This window comes from Urocampus carinirostris, chromosome 6 (genome assembly GCF_059441175.1).
Source record: "Urocampus carinirostris isolate Australia breed hairy pipefish chromosome 6, RoL_Ucar_1.0, whole genome shotgun sequence".
In the NCBI taxonomy this organism is placed as follows: domain Eukaryota; kingdom Metazoa; phylum Chordata; class Actinopteri; order Syngnathiformes; family Syngnathidae; genus Urocampus; species Urocampus carinirostris.
Genome location: NC_142354.1, coordinates 12,545,562 through 12,558,868, shown reverse-complemented (window position 1 = coordinate 12,558,868; position 13,307 = coordinate 12,545,562). Strand labels below are relative to the sequence as shown.

At 38.3% G+C, this 13,307-nt stretch overlaps 1 protein-coding gene across 2 annotated transcripts in view; it reads right to left on the bottom strand.

Moving 5' to 3' along the window:
* The window catches only part of plxna1b (plexin A1b), a 321,328-nt gene that overhangs the window by 17,990 nt on the left and 290,031 nt on the right, over positions 1 to 13,307 (bottom strand). For both annotated transcript variants that reach the window (XM_088337907.1, XM_088337908.1), the window contains exons 23-25: positions 5,956 to 6,022; positions 1,370 to 1,516; positions 1,140 to 1,299 (exon numbers count right to left, since the gene is read on the bottom strand). In XM_088337907.1, the coding sequence (XP_088194033.1) occupies positions 1,140 to 1,299; positions 1,370 to 1,516; positions 5,956 to 6,022 (374 nt within the window). The remainder of the gene's footprint in view (positions 1 to 1,139; positions 1,300 to 1,369; positions 1,517 to 5,955; positions 6,023 to 13,307) is intronic.

Sequence of the window (13,307 nt, the reverse complement as noted above, 5' to 3'; positions counted from 1 at the left end):
TATAGACAACATAGATAGAATATGAACACAATGCCGACATAAAATGTACAATGTATTTTTTAAATGTCCTTTAAATTCTGATTTATCATCAGATATGCCAAAGAGTTGTTTCTCTTGTTGCGCTTTTTGGCGTTTATTTATATTTTTCACAACAAATTTCTATTTTCTCCATTCTCTAACCTTTGTCTTTGGTACCTTGAGTAAAATGAGTGTGATGATGAGACAAGATCTAATGCCTTTCTGTGTCAGCTACCTCACTAGTGGTCTAGTAGTTAGAATACAGTGCTGTTACCACATGACCCAGGTTCGATTCCCATTGCATCCAATATCCATTGTTTTGCGATATTTTGTCAGCAATATTTTTTGACGGATCAATTATTGCACATATATGTTTATATAACACCGTAAATCCTCAGGTATAACGCACGGCCAAACTCTTAAATACGGTTGCTGTTGAGAATAAACAATGTACAGAAGATGAACTGCCAGTGTAACAACAAGATTTCACTTGGAAGTATGGTTATTATATGCGAAAAAAGGTTTAAAATCAGGAGAAGATCTAAATGAACATGACAACAGAGAGCACAATAATGGATAAAATTATTTCTTGAATAAAAAAATAAATAAAATATTTAAAATGAGCAAAAATATAGTATTGTATTTTTTTGTTTTGAATTTAGTGGCTATGGATCGCAATGCTTAAAGGTATGCTAAAGGGAGAAGCGAAAACATGAGAACCATAGAAATGAAGCTTACGGTTATTAAGAAGTATGAATAAGACACACATATTCTTATCCTTGTTGAGGAATACAGCAGTAACCAATCAGCGATTTGGACTACTATTAATCAAATCAGTTTGTTTTTAGTCTGACATCTCCTCCACCCCTCTGCATCCACAGACTTACTCCACTTTACCAGTTAAAATCATGTCACGCTCACGGTAAACAAAATGTAATGTTCCTATATAATGTTATTTCATATAGTATTACACATAAGTAGTACTTAATATTTACTCGTTTGTTTTAGTTTTTATCTGGGGTACCGGGGGTTTAAAGCTAAAAGTCATTCCCTGCTATTATGGATTAAAGTGGTATCCCGGGGGTCCGCCGTATTCCCAAACCAAAGCCCGCGAGGCTTACCCAGATCCATATCCGAGGCCTTGGGTCTCTGAGAGTACGGCGTGCCTTTGTATACGGCGTCCAGGAGCTTCTCCTTCACCTGCGTGACCGTGTCGCAGTTCAGACTCTTGACCGTCACCTCGGGAGCGTTCTCGTTTTCCGGGTTGACGCAGTGCAGCGTCTGTACCAAGCAAACGAATCGTTTGGAAAATACCGCATGGGGACATTTTCTCCTGAGCGGATGCACTCACCAAAGTCTTGTAGTCGATCTGCTGCCTGATGAGTTTGTCCTCGCTGAGGGAATAGCGAGCTTCTCCCGTGATGGCATCGATGGGTCCCTTTTCCATTTGTTGCTTCATGGCGCAGTACAGCATAAAGAGCGGCTCGCCCGCGCACTCCTGCGACAACAAAAACAGGACAAATTCCAGCACTTTTTAGGGACTTTGGAAATTGAGTTTTCAATTTCTTCCGTGCCATTAAGAGAAGAAATCCCAGGTCCACCAATACATCTGCGATTTACATTTTTGGATCTTGAGTTAATCGCGATTGCTTTGTGGATCCGAACAAAACGTGTGCAGACATTCAATTTAAAACTAATTGAATTAACATCATTTCATTTCACGGAGACGCAGTGGTTAGCGCGAGTGCAGCACAGTTCTGAGGTCATGAGAGCGCACCTCCTGTGTGGAGTTTGCATGTTCTCCCTGTGTGGGTTTCCTCCAGGCACTCCGGTTTCCTCCCACATTCCAAAAACATGCATTTTAGGTTAATTGGCAGGTCCAAATTGTCCCTAGGTGTGAATGGAGAGTGAATTGTCTGTCCCTGTGTGCCCTGCGACTGCCTGGCAACCAGTTCAGGGTGTCCCCTGCCCACTGCCCGAAGATAGCTGGGATGGGCTCCAGCACGCCCGCGACCCTACTGAGGATAAGCGGTACGGATAATAGATGGATGGATGAATTAACATTGCTGCTGCTAATATTAATGAATGTTTTCTTCATTACGCTCTTGATACAATACATTCTTCTTCTTCATTGCATTATTATTATAACTTATATTATAATAGCTTTTTTAGCCTATTCATTCTGAAGTCTTTTATCCTTTTTCTCTTTCTATAACATTTTTTACCGTGGAGTGCCATGTCTAATCTTATTGCATACAACACAACGTTGATATCAATGACATTAAAGACAATTCTAATTCTCTCCCCATAAAAGTGTTGGGTAAAATGATTGTATTATGGAGCTTACATTTTCAGTTGCAGGAAGTTCTTCCTACTATGGTCTGCATTTGCATTTATATAGCGCTTTTCGAGTCACCTCCCATAGCACTTTACAATGTGCTTCACACTTACCCATTCACACACACTCACACTCCGATAGCGGCGTCAGCTTTTTGAGGGCATTAGGGATTCAGTGTCTTGCTCAAGAGCACTTCGAACTCATAACACGGAGAATTTGGGAATCGAACCTGGAACCTCTTGATCCTTAGACTAGCGCTTTACTACAATTTTTCCACAGGGAAATACCACCTTCATTTTTTTGCATTACCTATAATAAATGTCCATAATTGAAACGTAATCTTTACACTAATTTAAGTGTAGCTGGCACCTGTCCTTTGTTGGACAATGCCATACAAACTAATAACGGCTGCCGTTACTCATGAGGAAAGATGAAATGCAACAGCAAAGCGAAACCTTCATCCACAATTCAAGCAACTTGAAAACACATTAAAAATCAAGTATTTTAAGAATTTCAAGCACCCGTAGGAACCGGCGCATCCATTTTGAGTAGTATTGGCACGTGGACTAGGCAATATCTTTGGCCCTTATTGAAAGCGACAAGACATTCCCATGTGTCGGTTTACGAGCGAGTGCGAGGAAGAGAGAAATTTGAGAAAAGTGCAATTGATGGGAAAGTACAAAGAAGGTTAATGACTAGGTGGTGAAATGCTTGAGGAAGCAATTTGTTGTGTGAGAAAAGTCAAACCGCAGAACAGCTATTCTTCAGCGTTGGGCTTGGCCAAATTAAAATGGATTAGCTCGATTTTAACATTTTCTTACCTAGCTTGAATGTTCCTCAATGTTTACTTCTACATCCAGAACGATATCTCATAGACCCCAGGGTTTAGGCGTCCCTACCTGACGATGTTTTCATAGCACGATGTGGATTAAGATTTTTTTAGCCCCTCGTTATGAACAGTTTCCCCCACTACACGTCATGTTCACTGCTAAAGGGAGAAGCACTATTAATAACTGAACTGCAGTATATCCGCATTACCCGCTTCCTCCATTAGAAGAATTAGATTTGTCTTGTCATTGATATCAACAGGTATTCTAGTGGTTAGGATCTAGTGTTCTCACCGCCGCGACCCGGGTTTGATTCCTGTTGCATCCAATGTTGTGCTATTTGGTCAGAGATATTTAATACAGTTATATTCAAGCATAAGACTTTTGAGTTCTTAGAATTGGAATTGTCTTGATTGTCATTGATATCAACGTAGTGAAACATTCCACGCAATATGATTAGACATGGCACTGAAACATGTAATATGAAGACTTTGAAGAGAAAAATAAAATAAACCTATCAGGATGAATTCATCCTTTGCGAATGTGATGACAATCAGACACGATGGCTCTTTAATATTGACTTACACTGTTGTTAAGTTTTTAGGGTACCAGGTCCGCACTTTTATTGTTTATATTGGGTTATTATTGGGTTTTGTGGATATCTATTCTGGATATTTATTCATCGGATTTTGTATTTTCTCTATTGGATAAATGGATGCTCCCAATGAAATTTGGTCTTTTTTTGACAATGACAATAAATACTGAATATGCGATTATCAAAAAACAAACTAATAATGCATTGTTTCATGGCTGTAGGCAGTTGACAATACGGACAATTATCAAAAATAAAGAGGCAATTCTTGTAACAAATTATTTAAAGGGCTTGATAATCTTTGCAAGTTCAAGTTTTAAATCAGTTTCCTCCTCCATCTGCATCCATCCAGCACTCCACACTACCGGCTCAAGTCAGGTCGCACCAAAAGTTGTCATGACTACAACGGACACGGGACCCACTCGCACAACGTTTCTCACAGTTTTATTGGGAAGAAGGGAAAGGATTGCACACACGATCCGGAGAGGGGAGCAGGTTGCTTTGAACGCGGAAGTGGGACTTCCGTGGCGAGCGATGGCGGTGTCAGGAACGGAAAAAAACGGGTCAGTAGCCGGGATAAAAGAGCAAAAACGTCAGGATCGGAAACAAGTCAAAAACGAGATTCGTAGACGGACCGACAAAAGGGGACTGACAGGACAGAGTTTAAATACTGACAGGGAGACAATCAGTCAACAAGCTGCAACTGGCACCACACGGCCAATTGGGCGCCATGGCAGCTGTGACAAAAGTAAATAAAACTGCATTTTTCTTTAACATATATTCATTTGTAATGGTATTTATTTTCATAATCATGTATTACATAGAAGTATTTTATACTATTCTGGACCAGCGATACACCAAAGGTAAATAAAAAGTCCTTTTTCCTACACATGTATATTCATTTATGTTACTTAATACTACACATGTATATTGCAAGTAAGTAGTACTTATTATTTTAATGTTTGAGTCTGAGGTACTAGTGGTTTGGCACACATTAGCTAGGCATTACCATAGATTTATATCCCCGCTATACAGCGATTTCACTTTGCGATCCCAAACTTAGAGCAGATTGATACTGTATCCTGGGGGTTCTACTGAAAACTAGGGTCTTATCATATCCCGCATAGAGGCTAGCATCCAAATTGTCCCTAGGTGTAAATGAGCGAGTGAGTTGTGCCCTGCGACTGGCTGGCAACCAGTTCAGGGCGTCCCCTGCCCGAAGATAGCTGGAATGGGTTCTGGCATTTGTCCTGTTTCCAATCTGGTCATGACAACTTTTGGTGTGACATGACATGAGCTGGTAAAGTGGAGTGTTGGGTGGATGCAGATGAAGGAGTAAACTGATTTAAAACTTGAACTTGCAAAGATTATCAAGCCCTTTAAATAATTGGTCACTAGAATTGCCTCTTTATTTTTGATAATTGTCCGTATTGTCAACTGGTTACACAAGTTTTAATAGACACTCAAAACAAGGAGAGAAGAAACCAATGAATATTTAGCTTGCAAGGAGAACAGGAGAGGACTGTACGAAACCCACAAGATGTAAAAACCCCACCTTCCCCAAAGGGTCCTCTCCTGAGCCCTCTTTTTGTTAAAATCTTCTCGGATATAAAAACCGGTGTGCAAATCAAAGAACAGCAACATAATTGGCAAAAAGTTTCAATAATGGGAACATTGCATGAACCAAAAATTAATGACGTTTCCTTCTGCAGCACTAACAATGTCGTCTTTTTCAATAATGTATCCACATTGTTGCAGAAGCATAATTCTAAAAAAACACGAACATCTAACAGCCTGCAGGTAGGGGGACAATGAAAACGTAAGCCTCCGTAATTCTCTCAGAATCTACATCCAAGAGGAATTCAAAGTGAGATCAACCGAAGACAAAAAACCCCCAAAACGTCCTCTATTCCCCAAAAGGTAAACCGGCTAACAAAAACCGTCTGTGAAATAATGAGGAGACGGACATGGACGTTCGCTTGTCCCTTTTCACGAAAGGAAGGAGAGCTGACCCGATGAAAAGCAAGAGGAGGTAGAGGAGAGCCCGCCCGTGGCCTCGGCCTTATCTGCCGCCGCAGCTGTGCGCGTTCAGCCGGATTTTCCGATTTTTTTCCGACTCGGCTGCGAGCGGAATCACTCCGCAACATGTTTGCCCGTGGCTGTGAGAGATCATGCGCTACCTTGAGGAACTTGTAAAGCAGGAAGGTGAACCAGTTGGTGAGCATCTTCTCCGCCACCGATTCCGTCCTGGGGAAGACCGAGAAGAGAAAACTATTAGAGGAGGAGTAATGGGAATCCCCGGAGGTATGTGACACATTAACAATTTATTTGACTTAAATTTAAAGTCATTAGCAAACTAGTGTACACTGCTTGAAAAACACAAGTTATAATACACACTCAAAATGAGAAGAGAAGACTCATTGAATATTGAGCTTGCAAGGAGAACAGGAGAGGACTAGATGTAAAAACCCAACCTCCCCAAAAGGTCTTCTCCTATGCCCTCTTTTTCTTAAAATCTTCTAGGATATAAAAACCGGTGTGCAAATCCAAGAACAGCAACATAATTGGCAAAAACATGCATTTCAGGTAAATTGGCCAGTCCGAATTGTGTGAATGAGCGAGCAAATTGAGCAATCAGTTAAGGGTGTCCCCTGCCCACTGCCTGTAGATAGCTAGGATTGGCTCCAGCACCCCTGTGACCCTACTGAGGATAAGCGGTGCAGATAATGGAGGAATTGATTATCCTGGAATCTCTGAACGTATGCTACACACTAACAATTTATTTGACTTAAATTTAAAGCCATTAGAGACTAGTGCGCACTGCTTGAAAAACACAAGTTTTATGCACACTCAAAATGAGGAGAGAAGTCATCAATGAATATTGATAGCTGGGATTGGATCCAGCACTCCCCGCGACCTAATTGAGGATAAGCTGTACATATAATAGATGGATTGATTATCTTGGAATCTCTGAATGTATGCTACACACTAACCATTTATTAGACTTAAATTTAAAGTCATTAGCAAACTAGAGCGCACTGCTTGAAAAACACAAGTTTTAATAGACACTCAAAATGAAGAGAGAAGACACCAATGAATATTGAGCTTGCAAGGAGAAAAGGAGAGGACTATACGAAACCCATAAGATGTAAAAACCCCACCTCCCCCAAAGGGTCCTTTCCTGAGCCCTTTTTGTTAAAAACTTCTAGGATATAAAAACTGGTGTGCAAATCAAAGAACAGCAACATGATTAGCAAATCGTGACAACGATGGGAACATTGCACAAGCACACAATCAAGGTTAAAATAGCCACTAGCCATCTTCTATGCAGAAGTCTAATAATCAAAATAGAACAGCAATCTTCACAATAAAAACAAATACCACATACAAACATGAAATGACTATCTTATGATCAACAGAGGCTAGAAAATCAGCGACTGCTCTCTGCCCAGTCAACACCCAACAACTTTCAAAAGGACTCATCTCACCCCAGCCACAGCCTTGTTGCCTGCTGCCCTCTACAGGTCTCCTAAAAAAACTAACAGGCTGCGAAACCGCATTTTCCCCGGGGTGAACACCACCCTAAACAGGCGCACAAGACAGTGAAAAAATACATATCTTGCCTATCTGTTAAAAGATTTGTATTTATTTATTTATTTATTTATTTATTATATTTCTCGACTTAGTTTGGAAATATATTGCTGCGAAATGTTATTGCCCTATTTTCAGACGCAGTTACAACTTCAAATGTGGGTAAATCTCCAAGCACTACCTTGTAAATATTTTTGCTTATTTAGCCGAACATTTTATTTTTCTCCTTGAAATATTTATGACACGTTTATCCTGGATGAGGGGCAGCACGGCGGGGCAGTGGTTACTGTTTGTGCGCCACGGTTCTGAGGTCATGATATTGAACCTCCTGTGTGGAGTTTGCATGTTCTCCCCTTGCTTGCGTGGATTTCCTCCGGGCACTTCAGTTTCCTCCCACATTCCCAAAACATGCATTTCAAGTAAATTGGTTGGTCCAAATTGTCCCTAGACGTAAGTGTGTCCCCTGCCCACTGCCCAAAAATAGCCGGGATGGGCACCACCATCCCCGTGACCCTACTGAGGATAAGCGGTGCAGATCATGGATGGATGGATTATACTGGATGAACTCATTTTGTTGTAGGAAATGCTACTACTCTGTTATCAATAACAATCAAGAGAATTTAAGGCTAACAGCGAGTTCTTTGCTGCAGCCTGGTTTTTAATAGATGCCTTTCACAATTGTTGAGCTAAACGGGAAGAAAACAAGCAGAACTAGCAAAGTAGCGACTGCATCGCTTTACGTTCACGCTCTCAATTCTAAAAATGGAATTTATGCCACATTGGCATGGAAACCAATCGAACGGGACCACACTTTTATAGTTCTTTCATTTACACCTCAGTGACAATTTCCACATGCCTTTAGCACTTCATTTTCACTATTGCTCTGCGATTATAGTTTTTGGGGAGTTCTATAACGAGGCAATATTCTCAGCTTCTTGTTAAATATTGATAATTTGTTGTCAGCAAAAGCGTGTGAAGGGCTCACGTTGATGAGAAATGACCCTCTTTTGCTCATGTTGTGCAGGCTTCGTGGCCACATTCAAGGAATTTGAGAGCCAATTTTTCAACTTCCCCAGTATCAACAAAGAAAAATATTCCAGTATTATCCAGAGGCTATTTTAAATCTTGCATGAGCATTTATCAAGACACATGACTTCTATAGCTTGAGTAAATCGCAAATATATTTGTTATTGAGACAAATCTCTCCCCATATAGGTATCGGGTAAACGTGACAGTAATATGTAGTTTAAATTTTCAGTTGCAGGAAGTTCTTCCTGTGACAATTGACCACTGGGAAATGCTACCCTAATTTCTTGACCCATAATAAATGTCCATAATTGATGCGTAATCCCTGCACTTAGACACATTTCATAGTGGCTTATTTAAGTGTAGCATGCATGTTTTCTTGGGCTTGACCTGTAGGGGGCAATTACACTTTAAAGCAGTGTTTTTAACCCCTTTTGAACGAAGGTAAACTTTTATTAATAGAAAAGTTCCGAGGCACACCGTCCGTTGAAAATGTTTGAAAATGATGTAAAATATTTCACTGTACTACCTCATAAGCAGATAATAAGCATATAAAAAGAATAAAATAAAATTAAAAAAAAGATGTCCTTTATTTATGTTTTTATTTATTACAGCTTTTTTAAACAACTTAAGTTATTAAATGTAGTGTGCTACCTCATGAGCAGATAATTAGTATATAAAAAGTTTCTAAAAATCTACTGCCACCTACTGATATGGATGACTATTACAGTTCCTGGTCTGAAGAAAGCAAAAATACGGAATAAATGGCCTGATTTTTTGGAAAGATAAGAGATTTGGGCAAATTCCAGCGGCACACTCGGCAAGGTCTCACGGCACGCTGCAGTCAAAAGATGAAAGACGAAGAAAGGTAGTGGCAGAGCTAAACCACCAGAGAGCAGTGTTGTCATCATTTTTGAGCAAACTTGTTAAGAAACATGGCAGCATTTTCAAGTATTACAAGCACTTTGACTAAACTTCAAGCACTTTTGAATCTGTGAAAACACAACATTAAATGTAAGAATTTTCAAGGAATTTAAGCACCCGTACGGACCCTGAAAGAAGCATCAAAACGAGGTAGTCGGTAAAAGCAGTGTTTGAAATAACGTCTGCCCGGACGGGGGTCTGCTTCCAGACTTTCCCAAGCCTTAAAAGGTTGTGTATTTGCATATCATTTTCCAAAGTAGACGCACAGAGAACACAAGAAAAATGGTAGAGTGTTTAGCAATCAAGCGAAAACCTCAGTCCCAGAATAAAGATTCAAAAGAAGCTACCAAAATTTATGACGCTACAAAACGTAAACTTACATTAAAAGCATGGTGGAAAGAGGACAACGCAACGCAAACATTGCATTAATGAAGATGAATAAATACAGGTAAATACTGATGGCAGATGGAAAACAGCCATGTAATACACATGCAATGAATGTTATAAGTAGATTTATAATAAACTTAATTTTAAAGTGTTGTTCTGTTATATATTCTGATTATCAATCCTTAATACTTTGCAACAACGTTTTTTTTTTTTTTTTTGGATGAGTCGTCTTATTGTGTTTCAAGTTGTGAAAATTGGGGCAGGCAACTTTATGGCTGGGCAGGCAACTTTTCAGAGTTGTCTGCCCTGCTGTCCGCTAACTTTTTCTCATGAGTTTCAGACACTGGTAAAAGCCCGTAGCAGGGACGTGAACTCCTACGTTACGTTTTTGGATGTACGCGCAAGGCTTTCTTTGTCACGGCTGTCAGCAAAATAGAAGGCATGAAAGATGAGTCGACGGGGGCGGAAGAGGTGAATGTACCTGGACGCTACACGCTTGAGGGCATGTCAGGTCCTGATCAAGGGTGACAGAAATCGTCTTTTTGTTCCGGGAACAAGAATAGGCCTCGTTTTAGCGTACTATTAAAGCAGGAGTTGTGAATCTATGGCTTGTGAGTCTTTTTATGAGAACGTCTGGCTCGGAGATAAAATAGAACTTCGAGGTCAGCTACTTTATTGCTTCATGCAAAGCCAATCATAGCACGTGCAAAGCTGGGATAACGCTGAATGTATATTTTGGTATGGTTCTATGTAGGACACAAATCTAACTAGAGTTTAAAGCCAAGGTGTCTTACCAACAGACCCCATTTTGCTGTACATCGCTAAAGAATCGTTTTAATGGAACCTCAATAAACGATTTATGTTCACTTTATGATGAAATCCCACAGAGCCAACAGTAAACACCCAAAAAAACTCCATCACACAACCCAGAGCAATTTTATTGGGTGCGGTAGGGAAACGGGGAAGCTATACACACAGCTCCGTCTGCACCAAAGATATATACGTTGGTATTCTTGTTTGCAGTATTTTGTGACATTTTTACCTAACAACTTTGCTTGCACCTTGTTTGGAGATCGGGTTTGACGTTTCTTTTTTAAAAAAAATTGAGTTTTAAAATATATCAGAAGCACATGGCTACAAAGACTTTTTTATGATAAAATATTTCTCTAGAGATAGGGGACTATTGAAGTGGAAAGACATTACTTAGCACTAAATTATTTTTGTAAATCATTTTTTAAATTGTAACTTTATATATTAAAAAGAAATACTAATTTTATTCAAAATATTTTTCTTACTTTGTTGTTGAATATTTTAGCTTGATCGTGGATGGAAATGAGCCACAGGATGTTACAGTTGACTTTGAAAAAATATATATATTTTCACATTTTTTCTAGTAAAATAAGAATATTTATGAATATGAAAAATATTATAATATAATAATGTTATTAAAAATAACTATTTTTACTATCTTTCTAGTAAAATAAGAATATTTAAGACTACATTTTTAGAAACAAATAATAATAATAATAAAGAAATCGAAAATGACTGCAATTTTGTAGAAAAATAAGAATATTAGAAAATAAGGCAATATTAATTAAATAATAATAATAACAACATAGCAGTTAAACGTACCATATAATAATATATATACATTTTTCAAGTTAAAAATATCAAACAGTATAAATAATTAAATAATAATAAAAATTCCAGTTTTTACTATTTGTCTAGTAAAAATGATTATCAAAAATGAAAATATTAAATAGTAATAATAGAACAGCAATTAAAAACTAGATTTGACTTTTTCTGGTTCAATAAAAATAATACAAATAACAGATTATTGTTATAATACAGTCATAAAAGTTACTATGTTTGTACTATTTTCAAATGAAATAAGAATAATATTACAAAATAAAAAAACTATTGATTATGTAATATAAAAATGAAAGAAATCTATGATAAACCTTTTTTTCTGTTTAAATAGCAATATTACAAAGCAAGAACAATTTCAAATGATAATTATGACTCAAACCTCACTTTCAAACAAAATTATTTTTTAAATTTTACATAAATTGCAACATTATTATTTAAAAAATTTTTATATACATATACTAAAACATGACAACAAATGATGAGCAATACTGTCTGATATAGCAGACGGCAGATTAACAATAATCGAGCTAATTTTAAATGTCTTTTTATTCATTCGGAAAGAGGGAAATTATAACTTGAGGGGCTAAAGTAAATTCATAATCCCAATGGTAAGAACCACCAGGAAAAGTATGTGTGTGTCTGTGTGTGGAGTCAAACTTTGGAATAATTTACAAGATGAGATCAAACAATGTCCAAGTATTCATGTGTTCAAATTTAAATGCAAAAAAACATTACTGGTGAAATACAAGGATGAAGAAAATGGGATATGAGTGAGACTGGAAATGCTGCGTTTACAACTATAGTTAACCTTGATCTTATTGTTACTATTATTATATCATAAGTGTCACAATTGCTATTGTTATTACCATTGATGTCGCAGTGATGTTTAGTGACTAGAGGCATTATGGTGGTGAGGGATGGGTATTACGAAGATTAATGTATAAAATATGTGATTATTGTAATTATTATAATTATTGATATTTGACCTATGTAATAAGTATATCCATGAGATTTTGTTATATTAGACACAAGAGGAGAAGAGGATTTGTAAAATGTAGTTAATAGGGAAGATGAAGGGGTAGGGAAAATAAGCATCTGCTTCTGACTACCCCTTTTCGAACATGGTATGTGACATTACTTTTTTTGTTGTGACTCATTGTTTTTGTCCTGTTTTTATTTTAACGTTCGAAATAAAGTTTTCATTCATTCATTCATTCTTTTTTTTGGGGGGGGGGACAATTTCCCATGACACATGTTTCGTAACACGCTATTGTTTGTCACGACACTGTTTTAGGACAGGGGCCCTAAATCTCTCCTGTCTTTATCCTTGCACCGGGCCACCTAGGCCGATCCGCCCTGCATTTTATATCCCCTTTTTCCCACACCTTGTAAACCCTTCTCCCCCGTCCATTGACATTCACTCAGTCCCCTATATAGCCAGACGAGGTGCATTTGTGCATCCGTCTGCTACTCCGCTGGGAATGTGTTTGCTCAAGGGTGTAATCCTTCCTGACAGCAACAAGCTGATAGGGGGGTTGGGGGGGCTTGCATATGCTTCGAAAAAAAGGAGTAAACATAAACCCCAGTATACTGTGTCCATATCTTATGATATTATTTTACTAGGAGGAATAATCTGATGTTTTTTTCTGCCCCTTCATTCTCGACATTAACGACAAATTATTTTCCGTGCCTAAAATTCTAATTTTCGAAGTGTGTCTTCTAAAATCAGGTATGAAAATGGGTCAGGGCTTTAAAAGGTGAGAAAAATGTGGAGGAAATGACGTATTTATTTGTTTATTTGTCGTAAGCCGGGACGGAAGAATAGACATGGTCTGGAGAAAAACAGGTCGTAACCGGAGACAGACGGGAGCAAAAACAGGACAGGTGGGAGTCAGGGTCGGAAAAGACTTGCCTAGTATACACTGAGGTTCGCCGACGGACTGACAATAGGGGA